This window comes from Fukomys damarensis, unplaced genomic scaffold, assembly GCF_012274545.1.
Source record: "Fukomys damarensis isolate Sample0158 unplaced genomic scaffold, DMR_v1.0_HiC HiC_scaffold_4, whole genome shotgun sequence".
Classification (NCBI taxonomy): domain Eukaryota; kingdom Metazoa; phylum Chordata; class Mammalia; order Rodentia; family Bathyergidae; genus Fukomys; species Fukomys damarensis.
Genome location: NW_022900916.1, coordinates 69487889 through 69511543, shown reverse-complemented (window position 1 = coordinate 69511543; position 23655 = coordinate 69487889). Strand labels below are relative to the sequence as shown.

Sequence of the window (23655 nt, the reverse complement as noted above, 5' to 3'; positions counted from 1 at the left end):
AGGGGCATTCTGCAGAAGTTAGAGCCAACTGACTGACAGTGGTGTTTTTCTAAATTGCCAGCTAAATGTTTGTAATATATCTTCTTCTTATGTTATCTCTGACTTTTCAGATTTTTATCACTTCTAATCTGCTATTACACACACAGAGTACTTGTCTAAGGGCTGACAAATGAGTCTGTACCATTTCTATGCAGAAAGGTCTAAAGATATTTTAGATTTTCTCTTTCCTTTCTTCCTTTCCTACCTTTGTTCCCACCATTACACAATGGTTGTATTCTACATGATTCCTTTCTAGATCTCAGATTCTGGTAAATACTGATTTTCATCTACTTTTATGAACTGATACTTTTTGTACACAAAATATAGAGAAATGATAATTTTAAAGAATTTTTTCACCATTTTATACTTTTTCATTCTAAATTTATATTGGAGAAAGTTATATACTATTGGCATATAATAATGAATTTAGTCAAATTTCTCTTTTATGATTTTAGGACAAAAATTGCCCAAGACATTGAGAGACTAATCCATCAGAGTGACATCATAGATCGGGTGGTATATGACTTAGATAACCCAAAGTAAGTCTGCTTTTAAATAAATGTTTTATTAGTTTTATTTTTGAAGTAGCATTGCAGTGTTACATTTTTCTGAAAGATAGAAAAATTATAATTAACTCCCACCTACTTTAACTTTACTATGTTTTCATCTTTTGACAGGGAAATAATGGTAAATCATGTTTATTTAAATTAATAGTATCACAAACTTTTGTTTGTTTTTAGGTGGATTTTAATGATTATAAATTAATGCTGTATTTTCTAAAAACTGAAATTACCTACATTTCAAAGAGTTGGACATAGCACATGAAATATTGACCTGTCTTGAAATACAGAGCCTTCACTTTTTGAGGACAAGTCAGGCTCCCCTTGAGAAGGACCTGATTCTGATTCTTCATAGTTCTTACTTTCTTCTTACCTTTGCTACTTGAAATCTGATCTCTGAGGTTACTTAGGAAACTTTGTGCATTAATCATTTACTATTTAATATTATCACTGATGACACATTTTAGGATTTAAATATAAGTAAATATTATAAATAATTATAAATGTAGTTATTGTTTAGTCATTTGCCCCCTCAAATGAGAAATTCAGTTAACCTTCAGTGGGTTTTTCTCTTTTTCCAACTTTCTGATATTTTGAAGATATTTCACATTTTACCAATCATATTTGGAGGAAAACATTTTAAAAGGTTTGGTAGAGACATATGAGTAAAACTGTGTCAAAGCTAGTGACTGGGTTTAAAATAATATTCTAGGGCTGGGAATTTAGCTCAGTGATTCCGGTGCCTGCCTTGCAAGCACAAGGACCTGAGTTCGATCCCCAGTACCAAAAATATTTAAAAAATAAATAAATAAATAAAATAATATTCTAGGCTAAGGGTATGGCTCAGTAGGAGAGCACTTATCTAGCCTTCACAAAGCCCTGGGTTCAAACCCCAGCATTGCAAAAAAAAAAAAAAAAAAAAGTTTAGGGGAAAAAAATCTACTTTATTATTTAAAAGTCTCGCAGTTGTTTTAATGTTTTTAATTCTGTATCAGTCAAACAGCAAATTTGTTAAAAAGTTGGAAGTTGAGAACTCTGGATATGGCCTACCCATACTCTAACTGAAATGACTCTAAAGAAAATCGTTGAGCTTCTTGGACTCTTTAATTTTCTCCTATTAGAATGCAATCTCCAGGACAGTAATAACTTCTGTTATAGTAGAAGCACCAGACACAACCCTGCACCTAGTAGATGCTCAGAAAATATTTATTAAATAATATGTAAAATGAATACAATGTTTAACTTTTTGGTGTAAATAAATAAAAACAGTATAGCTCTCTTAATTTACCTACAGACTATGATTTATTAGAATTACTGCTATTAAGTAGCAGTAATTTTCTACATGACAATCAGTATTTTATAAATGACATCTGTTCACAGAGGCAAAAGTTCTTATTATAAATGTGGGAGCAAGTATTTAATTATAATGTTTTGGTTTGTAAATGTTGGACAAAATTTCTACTTGCTTTTTCTTTGTTTCAAAAATAATGAGGAATTGATGTGACGATGATATATTTTTATCTGTAATTTTTCCACTCATTTGTTTAAGTACAGTGTATTTTAATATACTTAATTTAAAATACTTACTTAGTTACACCATTCCAGAAGAAGGAGATATTTTGAAGTTTAACTCCAAATTTGAGTCTGGGAATCTGCGCAAAGTAATTCAGATTAGAAAGTAAGTCCCTTAAAATGTTCTCATTTTATCTATGTATAAGTGTTTTCTTCATTTTCATCAGATATCTTTATCTTCCATTTTCAGAAATGAATATGATCTTATTCTTAACTCTGATATAAACACCAATCATTATCATCAGTGGTTTTACTTTGAGGTCAGTGGAATGCGGCTGGGTGTGGCTTACAGGTTTAACATCATTAACTGCGAAAAGTCCAACAGTCAGTTTAATTATGGTAAGACGGTTTTCTTTCCTAATTCAGAGTGCACATGAGCATCTTAATTATAGGACAAAAATTTTTCCCAAAAAACTCTTCCAATTTAAAGTTTCAATTTCTTTTTTTTTTTTAGTTTTCAGAATTCAAATACTTATGCAAAATTTGAAATAGGTTAAGTTTGAATTTGTTGGCAAAGAGTTACTTTTGTATAGGGTAAACTCTTTAAAATTTACTGGTTAATTTTATCCACAGTGAGTACAATTACAGATTACGTGTGCTCCAGTGTCTCTCAGAGTGTATGATTTTTCTTCATTACCTTATTTACATCACATGTTATACTGATTGATTTTAGAATATTGAATCTGTGGAATAAACCCCAGGGTTGTCATACACGATTGCTAATATCTTGGTATTTATAGCTGTTTTGATGTCTACAGTGTGTGTACACATTCCCTGTTTCAGCCAAACTATTGATATTTGTGTCATCTCTCGTTCTTTGTTAGTCTATAGAGCTTCACCAACCAGATTTTTTTCCCCACTGGTTTTCTGTACTGCTTTTCTCAGAAGACTATTTTTGAAAAACACCAGAATTGTGCCAGGAAAAACCTTAAATATGTAGCTTCATATAAAGCTTTTGTGTTCAGTACACCTATTTGGCATCTGGTCTTTATAGTCAGACATATTTATGGAAGATAATATAACTGTGTATACTTAATATCTGCATTTATCACAACTCAAGTACTCCAGTAACAGCAAATTGTTGCGTTAGTTCTTCTGGCATATAAAGAAAAAAACTTAACATTGGAGGTTGAGGAGAAAATGTATAACAAGTTACAGAATCTTAGAAGTCTTAATCATTTATTGTAAAGATTGAAAAGCATTTAACAATGGAAGCATGAAATACTGTATCATCTGCTTCAAGTAAATTCTCTAAGTTGTTAATATGATGTTAATAGTATGATGATGCTTGTTAAGGGGCTATTTCTGAAAATTAAAGCTTTTAAGAGCTGAAGAGGTTGTTTGCAGTTGTCATTATTTACATGGAAAATAGGAAATAGTGTACTCTAGAATCACTTCACATGTATGTCGAGTCATTTATTTGATGCAGTAATTTTAGGGAAGATGAGGTAGAAGAGCATTTGGTTTAGGTTATAAACAGTTTTGAAAGATTTAAAAATGTTTGAAGTTAATTTTGATTTTCATTTATTTATTTTTTGGTATCAGGAATCAAACTCAGGCCCTTGTGCTTGCGAGGTAGGTGCCAGAACCACTGAGCTAAATCCCCACCCCTAAATAACTATTCTTTTTTTTTGTGGTACCAGGGATCAAACTCAGGTCCTTGTACTTGTGAAGCAGAAGGTGGAACCACTGAGCTAAATCCCTGACCCCCTGAATTTAATTTTTAAATGACTTATTCTTTTAAATGTGTATAGTATAAAACTTTAGTAATTACTTATGTGGAGTGATAGGAATATAATTGATAATGCTTCACACTTTTTTGTGATTTTAGTGTGTACGAATGGTTGAATGTGGTATTTCTTAGAAACATTTGTTTGTTGAACTTAAACAGCTCCGTAACTTCAAAAATTGCCTTAATTGAAATTAACTCAGAATATTATCAAAATAAGTAAGAATACCTTGCGTTTTCCTTATTTAGCACATAAATATATGCTAAGATAGTATTTCTATCAGAGAAAAAAAGAACAATGAAGTAAATGTAATATTGTATTTTGGGTGCTTCTTAAGAGAAAAATATTAAGGCATTTATTCCAGTATAATAATCAAAATAGTGCTGTAAATAGATGCAATTTACAAAGTATATTTATGCACTTTAAAAATAGTACTCATACATTTAAAACTTATTGAAAATTTAAAAATTTTAAATTAAAAGTATGCATTTGAAGCCATATTTCTTTATTAAAAAAAACTCCACACTTCCATGTGGTAGATAAAATAACTTCTTCCTTTGGTGCCATTTGAAATTTAAAAATGAGTAAGATTTTGTTACTGAAATGAACTTGAAGCATTAGGACAGATGGCTGCTGTATTTTTAAATTTCCTCTTCTTTCCTTTTCTCCTTTGGATATTTTTGTATGTATGCCACACTTCTCAAACTTGCTTTGAAGAGAATTTTGAAAACAGAACAGTGTTAAGAAAATTAAATCATTGAAAAAAGTACCGCCCAGAGATAATGAATTTAACATTTTTTGTTTCATACCATCCTTTTTTATAATTTTTTATGTGGTTCATACATACACAGTTATAAAATAAAGCTGATAACCTTGCCATTTCATATTCTATATTTTAATTGCACATTATATCTCAGTATTTTTTCTGGTCATTAAATAGGCCTCTGTAATTGTTAATGGACACCCTGTGGAGACACTCTTGTCTATATCCAAATCTTTCTTTTTCCTACATTTAAATTGTTTCTAATCACTTTCTATTTTTTATATTGCTGAGATGAACATTGCTATTCATAAATGTTTGGGCAGTTATGTAGTTCCAAATTCATAGAAGTAGAATACATTTATCTGTAGACACTATAAATGCAGTTTTTTGCTGATTATAAAATTGTGGATCTTTAATATGGGCATTTTGGTAAATTAAACAGTTTAGAAAAGAAATTATAGAAAGAAAAGAAAAAATTTAAAAATCCTCATACTTTAACACTTGCTCTCTATCCTTATAGTTGTATACATTCACATGATTTTTATATTTTACATTTTTTTTTATCTGTAACTGGTTACATTGAAAGATACAAAACCCAGGCACACAGAGGGCTGGTTGCATATTTTGGAAAATGAGTTCATACCATTGAGTCCAAGTTTAGTTCAATTATTAGAAGGCTTTATTCTAGATGTCTTCCTATTTATAGTTCTCCTTGGGGCTGAGGGATAGGCTCCCATTGTCCTTCGCTTGTCTACAGATTTAATGGCCACCCTGGTATGTAACCAAGGTCGCATAGCTCCCCTCCTCTCCTGTTGGGAGGGGAAGCACTATGTACCCCCTGGGTTTTTAGGCCTTCACTGGCCCACCTGAGTGTGAGTCTCCACCTACCTTTATCGGGTTCTGTTTCCTCGGGCCACTTGCCCTTGTACAGTGCACTTCTCATCCTGCTTGCATCGTTACTCCCCCACCTGCGAGGCTCATTTCTGTAGGTACCGTACTACATTTTTCTGTTGTTGCTTGGACGTTTTGCTCCAGGCCACCAGAACCATGCCTTCCTTTCCTCTGTCATCATAGATATCAGCCTTGCTGTGCCCACAGTCATATAGCTTCATAAAGCCACAAACCCAGAATTATAACCTAGCCTTGTGCTCTCTAATCTCTCAGAATTACTTTTTTTCCTTGATAAGTGTATTTGAAGCCAAGAGAAATGAGAAAATTTGAAGGCAAGTGACACTTATCTGCTACTGAAATCAAAACAAAAAGTATTTAAAGCATTTTGTCCATTGCCCCCCCCAAAAAAACACTTTAAAAAGATTGGAAATTGAACTTGAAAATGCTTTGAAATGTGTAGAGTTATAATGACCTCAGATAGTTGAAATCCTTTTTTCTTTTTTAAGGAATCCTTATTTTATCTTATTTATTAAGTTTATTGGTACGTTTTTAGGTATAGATTATGATCACATTCATCGCTGGGAATTTGTATCTGTACATGATATAGTTTGCTTCTTGTTTTTTTCCCACTCCTATTCTCTCCCTTCCACCCTTCCATCCCTCCATCCCTCCCTTTTTATAAAAAACTTTGTTTCCATTTTTCTTTCTTTTCTCATATTTTTTTCTTTCCCTTCTTTCCTTTCCCCCACCTCCATTCCCTAGTTCACCTACCTTTGGGCCTTTTCTGTGTATTTTACATTATCTATTATACATTTTGGTGCTCATTTACACTTTCAGTTTCACACACCAGAGAAACTGTTCAGTATTAGCATGTGTGTCCTATTTATTTCACTTAAGCATACGGCCTCAATGTGCATCCGTTTAGCTCTAACTGGCTCTGGTGTGTCATTCTTTATGGCTGAGTAGTACTCCATTAAAAAAGCCACGTCTTCTTTACCCATTCATCCGTTGATGGGCATTTGGACTGTTTCCACGATTTAGCTATTACAAACTGTGCTTCTTTAAATATGGGTGAGCATATATAGCTGTGGTATGGTGCTTTTAATTCTTTTGGGAAGATACCAGGCAGAGGAATAGCTGGGTCAAATGGGACCTCTAATCCTAGTTTTGTGAGGACTCTCCACACTGATTTCCACAGTGGTTGCACCAGTCTGCAGTCCCATCATCATTGGAGAAGGGTTCCTTTCTCCCCACAACCCCGCCAACATTTGTTATTGTGTGATTTCTTGGTATCAGCCATTCTTTCTGGAGCGAGGTGGAATTTTGGCATTGTTTTCATTTCCATCTATTGAATGAACAGTGATGTTGAACATTTTTTCATATGTTTATTTACTGTTTCTACTCCGTTGAGAAATATCTGTTGATTTCAGATGCCCATGTTTGGATTGTGTCTTTAAATTTGAGAGATTTGATTTTTTTTTTAAGTTCTTTATATATTCTGATATTCTGGTTAGTAGACCTTTGTCTGAGGAACAGCTTGTAAAAATTTTTTCCCACATTGTGAGTTGTCTTTTCACTTGGTCAGTAGTTTTTCTTGTAATGCAGAAGCTTTTGAATAAGATGAGGTTTCAGTTGTTGATTCTTCATGTTAATTTGTGAGTGACTGAAGGGAATTCTTATTTTATTTTTTTTATTTTTATTTTTTCAGCTTAATTGAGTTTATTGGTACATTTTAGGGATACAGTACAGTTGCATTCATTGTTGGGATCATGTACCTCTACATGACAAGTCTTGATTCTCATTTTTTCTCCTTACCTCTGCCCTCCCTTCACCCCCTCCTCCCCTCCGCATCTACAAACACTTTATTTTCATCTTTTCATTCTCTCACATTTTTTTCTTTTCCCTTTTTACTCTTCCCCTACCCATCCCACCTTCCCTACACCTTTAGCTCCTTTCTTCCCATTTCTAAATGTCAGTAATCTTATTAGAATCTTATGCATTGTTGCAGATTATTTACACCAGGGAAACTATTCGGTATTTACACATCACATGATTTTTAAATTAAACTTTATCCTTTTATGGGTTTGGGATTAAGTATGAAAACTCATTTGTAACACTGTATTTTTTATATCTCAGTAAATCATAAAACATTCTTAACACCATTAAATATTTTGTAACATCTTTAGTAAGCCCCGTGTAATACTTTATTCAGGTATAGTAAAATTGCTCCAGTAAAAAAAGATTGGTAAAGATTTGTCTTTTTCATCATCAAAATTATGAGCTAATTTTTTAAATTGCGTATTTGTTTTTGTGTGTGTTTCTGATTATTGCTTTGCCATGAATTCCTTGAAGTAGAATGTCTCAAAAAAAATGAATGTGTTGCTGAAAACTAGGGAAGATGGGTAGTACAGCACTGGTAGAAGTGTTGTATTAGTTCAACTTTTTTGAAATGCATTTGATAGTATGCCTTCACTGTTTTTTTTTGTTTTTTTATTTTTTTATTTTTTATTTTTTTGGTTTTTGAGACAGGGTCTCACTATGTAGGTGAGACTGACCTGGACTCACTGTGTACCCCAGGCTGGTCTCAAACTCACAGTGATCCTCCTGTCTCATCCTCCCAAGTGCTGGGATTACAGGTGTGTGTCACCACGCCTGGCTTTACCTTCACTGTATTTGACTGTGTCCATTTGAATTTATTTTTGTATTTTCTGTGAATTGGAATTCAACTTAATATAGTTTTAGTAGTTAAGTGACTACAGCTAAACTCATTCTTTTACCAAAGAGTTTTAAAGTGTTGCTGAGGAGTATACAGTAGACTTCTCAAATTACAACTGGCCTGACATACGAACAGCTTGGGTTAATTAGGTTAATAGAAGATTCATCTGCCTCTTGTTATTGATAGCATGTATCCAGGTAAACATCCAGATCTCAGCGGTATTGACTTAGAACCAACTTGAGTTACAACAAGCCTTTGGGAACTGACCAAGTTTGTACGTCAAGGGTCCACTCTATTGAGGTATTTGTCAAACATTTCCTTTTATTTTTTGGGGGGGGTACTGGGGATCGAACTCAGGTCCTCATGCTTGCGAGGCAGGCGGCGGAACCACTGAGCTAAATCCCCGGCAAACATTTCACATTTATAATTCATCTGCAACTGTGTATTTGACCTGCTTCTAAGAAAACACGGGAAACATCTTGTAAGCATCGTATATCTGTTGCTTTTTTTGGATGTTGGTCAGAAAATGGTCAGGTTAGATAAAACAGTTTAGAAATCTGTTAAGTTATAACCATAATATCCTCATTAATTCCTTACTTTTTAAATTATTTTGACCTTTTGGTCTTCTTTGGTCTGAAAATACATAGTTCTCATAAAGTGGGCTCTAACTGTACATTAGCATTTTGTTGTTGTTGCTCTAGTACTACTTTAAAAAATATTTTAACTTTCTTAGATAGTTTAACATTCTAGAGGTTTTTTTTTCAAAGCAGTTTTAAAAGTTTTTCTACTTATTTTTTCTTTCTGTCTTCTCTGTTATACTAATATTTCTGTTTCTTATTTTATTAGCACATGTTTGCAGTGCATAAGGATCACAGTTATTGGGGAGAGTTGGCACAGGTACATAGCACATCTTAATTCTCCTTTTGTCCTGTAGCCCTCACATCCCTCCCTGCTTTTTCCTTCTCTTGGTCCTCTTACCATTTGCAGAAGCTCTGTTTCCATATTTTCCCTTCAATTCTCTTTCCTCTCCCTCCACCTCTTCCTCCCATCTCTTAGTCCCTTCTCATTAAAAAAACCTTCCTATTACTGTGCCTTTTATTTTGCTCTTTATATTTTTGATTTCTCACATAAGAGAAATCACGTAATATTAAGTTTGGTTCTGATTTATTTCACTTAATGTCTCAAGTTGCATCCGTTTACCTACAAATGTGTCAAGTTTATCTTTCTTTGTGGCAGAGTGGACCTTACTCTGTTATGTATAAATACCACATTTTCTTTATCCGTTCGTCTGTTTATTATGGGCATGTAAGCCATTTCTGAGATTTAGCTATTATAAATAGTGCTGCTATCAACACAAGTATGCATGTATCACTGTAATTTGACAACTTCGACTCTTGTGGGAAGATGTCCAGAAAGGGAATAGCTGAATTGATTGAAATGTTTTGTTTTAGTTTTTAGAAATTATCTCCTTACTGATTTCCATAGGCTTTTACTAGTTCATATTCCTACCAATGATGTAGAAAGGTTCTTTTTCTTCCACACTCTTGCCAGCATTTGTTATTTGATTTCTTAATGATGGCCATTCTTTCTGGAGTAAAATGGTATCTCAGTTTCCTTTTAATTTGTTTTTGTCTAATGACCAGCAATTTTTTCATGTATTTGGCTATTTTTATTTTTGAAAAGTGTCTATTCATTTTCAGTTGCCCATTTTTTATTGGGTCTTTTATATTGGGAGTCTGATTTCTTTTTAGATCTTTATATGTCCTAGGTGTTAGTCCTCTTTTGAGGAATAACTGGCAAAAAATGTTTCCCCATTCTGTATCTTCTCTCTTCCTTCTGCTGGTTGTTTCCTTTGCTGTACAGAAGCCTTTTAATTAACATTGTGCTGTCTTCTGATTTTTTTTACTAGTTCCAGTTGAAGATTAGACTTTCTATCATCTAGCAGCTGTTGCGTCCATTTTTAATGTCTTATTGTTGTTTTGAAGGTGTCCCTCAGTAATTGATCGCCAGCCACAGTCCTGCCTTGTAGATCTGATGCTCTGCCCTCACGTTGGTCAGCTCCTGCCCATACTTTTAACAGAATTCTTCATCTCCTTGATTTCTGTTTTGAAGTTTTTCATGGACTCATAAGCCTTTTCTATGCTGGCCACCTATTGTCTGTGTCTCTTTTTTCAGCTGTAGTAGGTTTTCATTGGTGTCTCCTATAGATTTCCTGATTGTTTGTTTCATTAGGAACATTATCTGATTTTATTTATCTTTGAAGTTGCCAGGCACCTTATTGTTCTCTTGTTATCTTCACTGTTATTGTTTCAGATAATACTGCTGTGTGGTTTTTGATTTTTCTCCCCGGATGTCTTCTGGATTGTCTTCGGGACAGTTGGGAGCTTCTGGAGGCATTTTATTGCAGCTTATTTGGCCTAGTACTCATATCTTTGGGGATGGGCTGCAGTATTATAAATGACCCCTGGGCAATCCAGATACTGGTGTACAGAAGATACTAGTCGATAGCAACAACTATGTCATCGTGGCTATAGTAATAACATCAACAGTAGTGTCAAGTACAAGCTGAATATTGTTGGAAAAGAGATCATGGTTATAGTATAAACACTAAGGCAAATTAGATCATTATCTAGATAGAGTAAATGTCTACTCAGTGGAACAATTTCACTAGCAGTAGAACAATATCCATCAGTGACAAGAAATGATTAACTGTAGATTTTGTGAAGATTAATGGTGAAACTAGTAAAGATACAGGGCTTGGGAATTGGAGCATGAAAAAAGTAAAATTTGAAAAATTAAGCAATAAAACATTAGAAGGTGATAAAAGTGAAATTAGGGATCCTCTAAAGGAAGTCAATAGTTTAGATAAAAGTAACAGCAAAAACCCACAAGAAAAAGAAATAGGAACAAATAGTAAATTAAAGGGGGTGAGAAGGAACATCAAGAAGAGAACAAATTGAGAGAGTGCAAGAAAGGAAAGACAAAAAAGAGAAGCAGAACAAAGATTATAACAAGAAAAAGGAAATAGATAATAAAACCCCAAATACCCCAAAAAAGAAAGAAAATAATGGATCAAAAATTTGTTATGTACAGTAAAACCTTCGTTTGCGAGCATAATTCATTAACACGCTTTTAATCCAAAGCATTGTGTATTGGTGAGGGTGTGACGAAAAGAGAAGCCTTGTACATTGTGGGAATGCCAATTAGTATAGCCACTAACGGAAGACAGTATGTGGGTTCCTCTAACAATTTAACCTACCGTGGACCACAAATTGCTTTTATGTTCATATGCCAAAGGAGATGAAATTAGTACCTTGAAGAGATATCTGCATTGCTGTGTTCAACGCATCCTATTCACAGCAGCTGAGATACGGAGTCAACTTAAATGTCCATCAGTGGGTGAATGGGTAAAGAAATTTCAGTGTATACACACAAAGGGATATTATTGAGCCTAACACATGTTGTGACAACATTTGTGACAACATGGAGAACATTGTGCTATGTGAAGTAAGCCAGGCACAAAAAAGACAAATGTTGTGTGATCTCATTTACACGTGGAATCTAAGAAGAAAAGTAATTGAGTACCTACACACAGTAAAATGGGTTACTAAGTGAAGGGGGAGGGGAGTGGGGAATCGGACTTGTAGGTCAAGGGTACAGAGTCGCATTTACATAGGATGAATAGGATGAATAAACAGACACCTAATGTCATACATGTGGACCATACTTAATATTGTGTGCTGGAAATGTGCTGAAAATGTAGATTCCACACAAAAAAAGTAGTTGTGAGATGATGGGTATATAAACTTCCTTGACCGTAGTAGCTCTTCCACTCTGTATATGTATATATGCAAATGCCATTTATACCCCTAAAATATATACAATTGAAAAAAGTCCCTGTTTTCAATCTCTGCTTATAGATTACCTAGGTCAGTATTGTTATTTAGCATTTGAGAAGACTTTTTCTCAGGGAAAAATGCAAAAATAAAAACCTGTGATAAACACAGACCAAAAAAATGGAAGCTTAGATAATTTATTCTACAACTCCAAATGTTCATATGAAATGATTATAATACTGCAATAAAATACAAAATAATAAAAATATAAAGAAAAAGAAGTTAGCTTACAGTTACCTTTGAAAGCCTCCCTGGCTTGTGTGAAGAAGAAAGAGAGAGGAGGGTTATTGTGTAGAAAGACTTTCACTGTCACTGCTGACATAACTGCTGTCTGTTGGCTCGATGGAATCTTTTTTCGTGTGGCTTTAACAAGGAACCAGTGACACTTGCTTTTGCCTCCTTGTGAGGATTTCGCAGAAAGGTGACATTGCTTAGTCCTTAAACATATTCATTGTTCACATTGCTGCAGACTTATTTGGGTGGTGCTTTTCTACAAAATTTTGCATTGTTTCCACATTTTATACATCTCCCTAATCTCATTTGAAGTGAGGGCTTCCTCCACCATTTTCTCTTCCTCCTCTGCAGGTGAAATCTTCTCTGTAACCGCTTGCTGTTGAGAGAGGATCACCCACAAACCCACAGTGAGAGAGGGAGGGAGGGAGAGAGGGAGAGAGCTCAGTGGGCTCAGTTGTGACCATATGACATTCAGTGTCACATACTACTCATATTGCAAGACATCGCTCGTTTATCAAGTTGAAATTCATTAGAAATGTTTGCCTGTCTCTTGGAACACTCACAGAACAAGTTACTTGCAGTCCAAGAGTGATTTCCTTCCATGACCTGTATGTAGTCTTTGGAATTTAGGAAGTCACAGTCCTCTTTGCCCTACTTTAAAACCTGTGGGTTTATGAGGTCCCTCCTGGTCAAGAGGTTTCCCTATCTGTAAACTTCAGACTGGCATTCCCGCTCACTGGTGCACATGGAAGCAGTCAAAGCACCAGTCTCCTCAGTGTCATCATCTTCGGATCTGGGAACCTCTGAAAGCCGTACCACCAAGCTTGACCTCCCACCGTGGAATGCAGGCTCTGTGTTCTTCTGGCCTGAGCTTGAGCTTGTCAGGGTGACTCAGTGGATCTGTGTCTAGCGTTCCGCCTCTCTCTGTGTCTGTTTGCCAAGGCTGCCTCTTACCCAGTCTCTGTGGTAGGGTAACTCTTCAATCCTAGAGTGAAACTGTGGTGTTAGGGGTCCTTAGTCTCACACAGTCAGCCCCTTCCCAGAATGGTGCCTGATTAAACTCTCTGGCAATATGGCAGATGTCACACTGATTTTGTGTCTGTCCCCCTCTGAGGAAGTCACTTCAGTGGCAAAATCCCACACCATTTTGTAGTTTACACCAGCTGTGGGCTCTCCTTGGGGCTAGTGCTGCCCATCGGTTATTTGTCCTGGAAGCAGCCAGCTCTTCGTGACTTCCCCTTCTCCAAGGCCTCGGCTTCATCCTTGATTGGGTTGTGGTTTGGTAGTTGCCTCTGTGGTCCTGTGCTGAGGGGAACCAATGTGTAGAGCCAGCTAGGAGTTTGCAGTTTGACCTTTGCAGTGGCAAGTCCTCCTCCTCTACCTATTTTTGCTGAAGTTTGTTATAAATATTATTCACACTAACTTTATGAGTGCCAAAAATTACCATTGGATTAAATTCATAGGGTAATTTGGGAGAAAATTTTTTGTATGTCTTGACCCTAAAGAATATGATATATTGTTTATTCATTTTTTTTATACTCTCACCTATAATTTTTTTAGGTTTCTTTTCATAGGTATTATGTATTTCTGTTTATCTTTATTATTAATTTTTTGTTTCTATCATGAAAGGATATTCCCCCTATTTTAAAATTTGTTATTACTATAAGAAAATTATATATGTATTTGCTTGAAAATCATTCTCTAAAGTTACATTAGTTCTCATAGTCGCTCACTTGTTAATATGTATTTTCTTGGTAAATAACTAGAATCTCTGTTAGTCGTAGTTATTGTGTACAATTCATTGTTTTTGGATAGAACTTTAAGAATATTCAAAAGAGATTTTACATCTTTATTTTGATTTATTGGAATGCTGCTGATATTTACATTAAGCATGTTTATCTTGAGTTACTCTTTCTCACAATACAAAATTTCTATTTGTACTCATTTTAAAAATTAGATTTTTGTTTTGTTTTGTTTTGTTTTTTGGTTTTTTGAGACAGGGTCTCACTATGTAGTTGAGACTGACCTGGAACTCACTATGTAGCCCAGGCTGGTCTCGAACTCACAGTGATCCTCCTGCCTCAGCCTCCCAAGTGCTGGGATTATGGGGGTGTGCCACCACACCCGGCTTGTATACTTGTTTATTTCCTTGCCTGCTCTTTTATTTTTTGGTACCAAACTCAGGGCCTTGGGCTTTCAAGGCAGGCTATGTGTGGCCTTTTTGGGGTATTTGGTATGTGATTTTGTTTTCTTGCTTTTGTTATCTAAAAAACCTGGCTTTTGGTTTATTCATTTTCTTTAGAAGTCTTTATTTTTGTTGATTAGTTTCTTCCTTTGCTTCCCTGCATGTCAGTTTTTTCTCTTTTCTGTATTGTAGTTTTTTAAACTTAAATTTATTATTGTGTAATGAAGCATTTTAGGTTTTGCATTTGCCTTTGAGTACAACTTAATTGTATCCTCCCATATTTTAATATTATGATCTCTTATTTTTATATTGCTTATAATATTTTATATGTATATCATTTATATTTTATATATATGTAGTTTCTTTTTGATACAAAAATTATTTAGGGAAAGGGCTTATTATATTTTTACTTGGCTGATGTGGCTAAAGCTTTCTTCTTACTTACAAGTATTTATCTACTTTGTTTACATACATGTATGGTTTATGATTTGCAGTAATTTCTGTGGTTTAACATATGGGCAGTTTGCATTTTCATGAGTAGTTGGAAAAATAATATTTTCTGCAGCCAGCATAATTTAATACACATTGTTAGTTTAGTGAGGAGAAAAAAAATATCAGCTTTTTTTCCTTACTCCTCATACAACCTCCATCTGCTCAGGCTGTTTTCAGCACTTCTGTGACAGATGTTTAGGAGTCCCCACAGCTTCCTGTTCTCGTACTCCTCAGATACTGGTGGGGGTCCTATGGGTCTGTCTTTGCCACTACCTGAGTTGGTCTTGATTTCACTGGGTTGAGATTCAGTCCTCTAAGACTTCCTCTTATTTGGATGCCGTCAGAAGTAGTGACTCTCCAGGGAGCACACTGTCCAACTTGGCCACACCGCTGTGTTTCCAAGACCATTTCCTCAGGTTCTTTAATTTGCTGATAGCTCATAGAACTCGGAGAAATGCTAATGTATGTTTATTGGTTTTTTCATAACGAAAATATGGTAAAGGATACAGATGAAGGGGTGCCCAGTGCAAGATCCAGAAGCATCCCAAGCATTAGAGCTTCTTTCCTCATGGAGTTGGAACGTGCCGCTCTCTGACTTGGGGACGCTTTCACTAACTCAGAAGCTACTCAGTTTTTGGTGTGCTGTAGGTACTTTCACAGAGGCCTTTCAGGTTGGTATGATGGTTATTAACCCGGTCTCCAGCTCATTTCCTATCCCAGAAGGGTAGAGGTAGGGGTGAAAGTTCCAAGTTTCTCCTCCTGGTTTGGCCCTCCTGGTGATCATCCCCCAGCTAGTGTCCCCCACCAGCCATCACCTCATTGGAACATCCAGAGCATTCCAACAGGTTTAGGAGCTCTTTGTCAGGAGCCAGGATCAAAGGCCAGTTGTTATAAGGCAAGGGGTACCTAGCACCTCTCTTGCTTAGGAAGTCTGTGCTCTGTGCCAGTAACTGGAGCCAACAATCAAATATTAGGACAAAGACGCTCCTGCCTCCTGTCACTCAGGAGATGGTGTTTTAGGTACTGTGCCAACATCCTGGGATAGGGAAGGGTGGAGGCCAGTGGATATTTATTGGTTTGTTTCTACTGTTATACATTCATTTGTTCAGCTCTCTGTATTCTTTATTTTTTGCCTTCTTTTTGTCCCTGAGACTTAAAATATTTAAAATATTTTTCAGTTTGGTTGTGCTTCAAACTTTCATTTTAAAAAATGTTTTTTTCTACTTCATTGCTGTTAGATGGCACAGACATAACTTTTTTACATTCATTTTGGGTAAACATTTTAATAGTGTAATCACATTTATCCTGTTCTTTTTTACTGTAATTTGTTTCTACTTAATTTTGTTTTAAATTTGTTTATTTTTTTTATTTTTGTAAATGAAGATTGGATTTTTGTTGTTCAATCCATGTCTTTTATTAGCTGATTTTAACTTTCTTAAAATATTTATATTAATGTTTGTATTTTTATGCTTTTAATTTTTGTGCTTTATTGTTTTTTGGTTCCAGAAATTGAACTCGGGTCCTTGTGCTTGGGAAGCAGGTGGCTAACCACTGAGCTAAAAATCCCCGGCCTGTGTACTTTATTGTTTATTCTTTAAGGGATTTCAAGTGTAGTGAAGTGTAGTCTCTAAAATATAAAGTACAAAAACCCTACAGAAAACAGATTATAAAATGAATACTTCTCAGTCTTGCCCCATCTGCCTTAAGTTTGGTAATAGTTTTTCCCAGATTCTGACGAGTTGTTGTGAGTTTTTGTTTTAGTTGTAATTTATTTAGCTATTTGTAGATACTTAACTAAGAAGTTAGTACAAACTACAGAAGGAGCTGTTTTGGTAAATATGATTTTTTAAATGAAAGTCTGCCATGAGTTTGTTAAGTTAATACCACATAAAACAAATGTTGTTTTTATCAATAGAATTAGAAGAAGAAAGGGATCAGTATTTTGCTAAGCTAGACTTCAACACTGTAAGCAATTATAACTAAGCTGAACAGTTAATATTCTGATTATTAGATCCAGATTTATTTTCAGGGATGGTACTGATAGCTAAAGAAATTATTTGTAGTGAAATTTTTATAAGTTGGATATTTTTAATATGTCATGCATGGTTGAAATGAGGAAGTACTATTTGAATAGCTTATTGTCTGTAAATGTTTCTCATTTTTAAAATTTGGGCTCGCTGGCTGGGAAATTTTGAGTGTTGGATTCTAGAAAAATGTACCAAATAGAAATCTTTTTGGGCAAACCTCCTCCAAAGAATGACAACCTGTTCATTCCTTTTGTATTTCTAGTTGCCCTTTTCTTAGAGATTTTTTTTTGGGGGGGTGATTTTATTGCTTTTCTCATAAATGACTTTAAGGTTAATAATTTTAGTATATCTGTTGTTCTTATGTTACTGTTTTTGTTTTGGTACCGGGGATTGAACTCCGGTCCTTGTGCTTGCGAGGCAGGTGGTGAAACCACTGAGCTACATCCCCAGCCCTGTTATTGTTAATTGTAAAGACAGTGGTGCCTTTGCGGTGCTAAATTTAAGCGTTTATATCACCATGCAGTAACCATCATCCCCTCTCATTATTCGAAAGGGAGGTGCTCAAATCACCACTAGATGGCAGTCTTGTTCCTTAGTAACTTGTACTTTGGGCACGTTAGCAACAAGGACTGTATCTGTTTTATTCTCCCCTTCTCTGTCTCCCAGATAAATCAGGATTTTTAACTACCTTCTCACATACACAGAGAAGTACCCTACATTAGTTTGGAACCCTACATTAGTGTACAATTTTGTAGAATGCTTGAGTACTTCCACAGCTTCCATCTTGGGGTTAGTTAACTTCATATTTTAGAATTGAACTTTTTTTTTCTTTCCTCTATTTACTTTTTGGAGTGTTCTTTACAATTTCTTGTTATTTATGTGTATATTTTTTTCATTATGCCCCCAAAATATGAATTCCTTGAGCTAGCAGGAGTGTCTATTGACTGTTGCCAACACCGACGGCGTGGCGGTTAGTAGGTGTTCAGTATTTCGTCGATGGCTGAGGCAGAGGGAGGCACTGTGAGTGAAGACCCTAGCAGAGCATGAAATGAGCATGTGCAGACTCCAGTTCATGGCCATCAATTTTTTCTCAATATTTTATTTTGAAATAATTTCAAACAAAAGCTGTGGCCTTTGTCTAGATGTTCAGCATCTGAGATGGTGTCCTATCGTTCTAAAATAATTTGGGTGCATTTTCTATAAATAATGGCATTTTTTTGGTGTAACTACAGTACAGTTTTCACAATCAGGAAATTATCATTGATACATGAAATCCCTTCCAATTATTAGATCTTCATTTAAGTTTCATTCTTTTTCTTTTTGGCATTCTTTTTTCCATACCAGGGACCTTGCACTTAGGAGGCAGGCGCTGTTACCACTGAGCTAAATCCCTGGTCCCTCATTTTTTCCTCATTCTTTTTCTTAATTAAGAGATTTTTAACTCGAAACCACATTTTCAGTCTTTTCGCCTCTCTCCTCTCTCTCTCTCTCTCTCTCTCTCTCTCTAACTATATCTATCTATACATGATATTTGTTCATTTGCTGTGTCTTACACTAAGAGACTCCTATAGTTTCTACTTTATGTAGTAAGTTGATCTTATCTGGTTCATACAAATGAAATTGTTAGGAATTGTTATTTAACTATGAATTCTAATATTTGTTATTTAGAAGTTCCTTCTTTGTCTCATTTAATATTGTTTGCCCTGAAATCTGTGTTGATTTAAGGATTTTATTCCCTACTTTAATGTTTTCATTTGATTACTGTAACTTTGCTCATTGCTTTACTTATCCATGATTTAAAATTTGCTGTACTTTGTCTACTACTAATGCTTGAGTCTGATATCATTGGTGGTTTAATTTTTGTCTTGTAGGTGATGATGTGTGAAATGATTATCTTTTGGTCCAAGAATCCAATCTTCCTTTTCTTTTTATAAATCTCTTTTGTAATACTAGTGATATTAGAAGCTTGTGCTTTCTCTTTGTAGACACAGTGTGTCCAAATACTATATGCAGCTTACAATAGATGCCTTCAGATTTATTTGTGTCCCATTTTAAACTTTCCTTGTCTCGCTCATTTGTTAAATAAGGATGTTAACTTCAACAGCAAAATTTCAAGTCTGTGATTCATAGTACATTGATGAATAGGGCCTAAAACACCTTGGCTTTTTTTATATTTCTACTTAATGTTGGCCATGTCCTTAATAAAACCTTATCTTTTACTTGGATATTATTAGAGTCCGGTGACATTGGGTGGTACTATGGTCATTTAATAGTTTATATTCAAGTGACAAATGGGTAGTTTTAGCATGTTGTATGCATAAAATGAATAAAGCAGTTGCTCAAATTTGGCTTTTCTGTATCAGATGAAGTCTATTCTGGTCGGTTGATTCTGATTTGTCTCACTTGCTTGATTCTTGCTGAGGCAGCCTGTTTTGTCTAGATACTTTTTATTATAGACAGAACTTCCAAATGGAGTCCCTTCACCAGAATTTAGTACTATCAGGTAAAAAACAATGTAAGAATGCATTGTCCTTTTTAAATTTAGAGTACTTCAAATAAATCTAAAGTGTCTTTTGACCACAGGTTGAGATTTTTTTTGTACTTCGTTATAGTTACCTGTTTGATGACTTTCGTTGTATCTTGTGGAGATTGAAGCAGTTCACTGAGTCCCATTTAGAGTTAAGGAAGTCAGGCCTCTTTTATATGTTCACGACATTGCTGACTTTCAAGTGTAAAGAGAAAATCTTAACACACTTTCACTCTCGAAGAATGGAATATTGATAATGATAACAGCAGCTAATGTTCATTAAATATTTATCAGGGGCCAGGCCTTGTTCTCAGTGGTAACACATGATATTCTTAATTCACACAACAAACTACCCAATGAGATGAATACCCCCATTTTACAGAAGAGATAGCAGGAACATGGAGTGTTTACTAATCTGACCAAGATCACTCCTCTGGTAATGCAGTGAAGAGGGAATTCAAATCGTGGTCGTCTGTGAACAGACTGTACGCTCTCCATCACCGTGTTCTGCATATGGAGAGAAGTTAGGGTAGTGTTGGGACTGCTCACTTGTGGCCCTTAAGCTAGAAGACAACTGGGTATCTTTTGTAAAAATCCTTCACTTGTCTGTCACTGCCAGCAAAGTACATCTTGGTATATATAAGAACTAAGGAAATAAGCTACCTGAACCCTCTCAGGAAAATCATTGAGTGGAAAGATCTCAAGATACAAGACCCAGAATTTTTTAAAGGTGTTAATTGAAAATATTGTTTCAATGAGGAATGAAACTTGTCATGGTGTGATGGCTTAGTTATTCACTTTAATGTAGTCCCAGAAAAATGTCAGTTCATCGAGTGTGAAAAGGATGGGAAATGTTACTGAAACAAGGGCCAGAACGCCTCTGTATTAAGAAGAAAAGGACGTTTGGGAAAATGCAGGTGAACAAATAAAAATCAGACACTAAAAGATGAAAAAGAAAAGCATCTGATAAGTAGTGGAAAGGAAATTAAATGTAGGTCCTCGCTAACTGAGCTAAAATGTTCCCAGAGCCAGGTGTTGAGAGTTACACCATCCAGTAGTGTGCCTGTGTGTGTGTGAGTGTTAGTTCAGTCCCAGTGAGACGGAGAATGAACAGTTGGGCAGAGCTGAAGTAGGCAAATGCAGATAACGTGCTGATATTTTAAAGTGGTGGTGTAAAAAATGGTAGTATTAATGTCGAAGAAAAATTTAAGGTAAAAAATTCTGAGTGGGTCAAAGACAGATGTTATATATTTACTTATAATCCTTGATGCTATAAACCTTTATACTATTCAGTTATAATTGGCACCCACACAAGTAGAGCAAAAGCTCCAAGAAACAGAAATTTATTAATAGACAGGTAGGATAATCTAAAATATCCCTTTCAGATTTTGAGACATCAAAAAGTAAACAAGCGAAGATGTAGAGAATTTGAATCGTACATTCACCAAGCTTGATTTTTTTGGATTCACGTTGGTGCGAACCTGTGGCACCTGTGTCGCAGCCTGCTGTTAGCATTGAAAGCTCGCAGAGGTTCACCATCACTGCCTAGGGTCTCGATGTTGAGAACATATTTGAGGGTGGACTGTAGCTGCCGTCTGAGATGTAAGAAATGGAACTGATCCCGGTCCACTGAAGAGAAATAGGATGATGAAAGCAGACAGCTCCGTCAAACTAGGATTGGGAGTTAGTGAGATCCTGCAGTCATTCTTACAGTAAAGTGGAATGGATTCTTAGACATGATGTGATCTAGCGTGATGAAGAGACTGAAAACTGTCAGAGCCATGGGAGAGAAAGGCCCATGGACCTCCATAAAAGGGTAAAATGACAAAATAAAAGCTATATGATAAGTATGCCCCACTTCCCATGCGAAAAAAACTCCATAGGAGTTGGAGTATTCGATGAAGTACGTGAAAGAATCTATTTCAACTGGGGTTTCTTTCGAGGAGAGAACTATTTGGCCTTTTAGAATAAATTTTAAAAGCAAAATCTTTGTAAGTAAGTTTAATTCAGTTGGAGTATCATCTCAGTATGGTGACTCATGAATGCATTTTTAATTTCTCATTCAATAGTACTGGCCTGTTTAGAATTTCTATTTTTTCCCAATCATTTTTGGTATTCCTGTGTTTTGTTTTATTTTTGATTGCTTTCATTACTTGTTTTCATTAATTCTCTTACTTCCTTTTAGTTATTTCCTTCTTGAGTACTTATTTTCAATCATGCTGTATTTTATTTTTAATTTTTTAAATTAATTAATTAATTTATTTTTGAGACAGGGTCTCACTATGTAGTTGAGTCTGACCTGGAACTCACTATGTAGCCCAGGCTGGTCTCGAACTCACAGCCATCCTCCTGCCTCAGCCTCCTGAGTGCTGGGATTACAGGCGTGCACCACCACACCTGGCTGTATTTTAAATAATACAATAATTGAATTTTCGACTTAACGCTGGTTTAACCACTACCCACATGTGGCTGTGAAGCACTACAAATGATCCTAGCTCCACTGAAGAATGGAAGTTTTACAATATCTCATTTTAATTAATTTAAATTTAAATAGCCACATGTTCTGGTGGCTACCATATTAAATTGCACAATTCTAGATAACCTCTTTGAACAGTTTAAAATTTCCTCTTTGGGTGTCGTTTGTTTTTTGCGAGGTACTGAGGACTCAACCAGAGCCCTAACACTGAACTATATCCCATTTTGTTTTAGTTTTGATTTTTGTGGCAAGGTCTCTCTAAAAATCCTAATTTGCCCAGATCTTTGCTCCCAGAGTGCTGGGGTTACAGGTGTGCACGACCACAGCTAGCTGGTTTTTTTGTTTTGCATTGTTTTGTTTTAAGAAAAATATTACATAATTTCCAAGGACCTGTTTTTTTTCAACTTTTTATTGATTTGGATTACAGTGAAATCTGTAGAATATTGGCTTAAATGTTCAATATATATATATAAATAAGGTTTCATGAACATGATGAAGTTTATTTTTTGTCTTTAGAAGCAAATTATAAAAGTTGAAAAGCAGTGCTGCTTAACTACATAAAATTTTTTTTAAATCAAGAATTATAGTAAAACTATTTAAGGTATGGGAATAGAATAATAATATCACAAACCACTAGGGTGGATGAGAGGATTTAATGACTGTTTTAATACATGTAAAAACACTTCTAGCAGTGTCTGGCACATAGAAATTATTCAGTATTAGCTGTTTTTATTATACATGATAAAACTGATTTGCAAAAGCGGCAAACATTGAATAGCAACACATTTTGATTAAAATTTTGAATACAGCAGAGTTGTCCTTAAATCACTGTTTCTTATTTTTTGATGTTACTTGATTTCTTTAAGTGCAGTAAAAGTAGAAGATGAAATAACTGAATATTCCATGAGGAGATAAATTATTTAAAATGGGAACAGATATGATTATATACCTAGAAAAAACAGGAGATTAATAAAAGCCAATAAAGTTAATGTTCGTTGGATGGTGCACTTGTAAGATAAATACAACAAAGAGTAGTTCTTTATTATTGAAATAATTAGAAATCAAAGGTTTATGAAGATAAGGAAATATTTTTGTATTATATCCTTGAATTAGCATTTAAAGAAAGTCACACCAGATCTCAATACAAGTTGGCAGGCTTTCTAAATTAACACATGAATTCAATTCAATTCCTATTAGAAATTTAATGCATTACATTAGTAAATCAAATACAATTATCTTAAAGTTCATGTGGAATACTTTTTTTTGGGGGGGGTACTAGGGATGGAACTTGGTACCTTGCGCTTGCAAAGCACGTAGTGGCACCACAGAGCTAAATCACTGACCTGGAAAGCATTTTTTAATACCCAAGAAAATAAACTATGTACCTAATTCGATTTTTTAATTGTCTCCTTCCTTTTCACTGTAAACAGATATTTTGTAGTACCACTTGATTTTTTTTTTGGTACCAGGGAGTAAAGAGCTATTTTACAAAATTTAATGTCTTTTCTTTCTAAAGTTGTAATCCTAGTTTAAACTTAAAAATAAAA

General features: G+C 35.0%; 1 protein-coding gene across 4 annotated transcripts in view; it reads left to right on the top strand.

Annotated features, from left to right (window-relative positions):
• Positions 1 to 23655, top strand: part of Agtpbp1 (ATP/GTP binding protein 1) — a 153660-nt gene that overhangs the window by 86370 nt on the left and 43635 nt on the right. For 3 of the 4 annotated variants that reach the window (XM_010605516.3, XM_033758791.1, XM_010605517.3), the window contains exons 15-17: positions 495 to 578; positions 2191 to 2277; positions 2362 to 2510. In XM_010605516.3, coding sequence (XP_010603818.1) covers positions 495 to 578; positions 2191 to 2277; positions 2362 to 2510 — 320 coding nt within the window. The remainder of the gene's footprint in view (positions 1 to 494; positions 579 to 2190; positions 2278 to 2361; positions 2511 to 23655) is intronic. The other variant, XM_033758789.1, reaches the window with a different exon arrangement.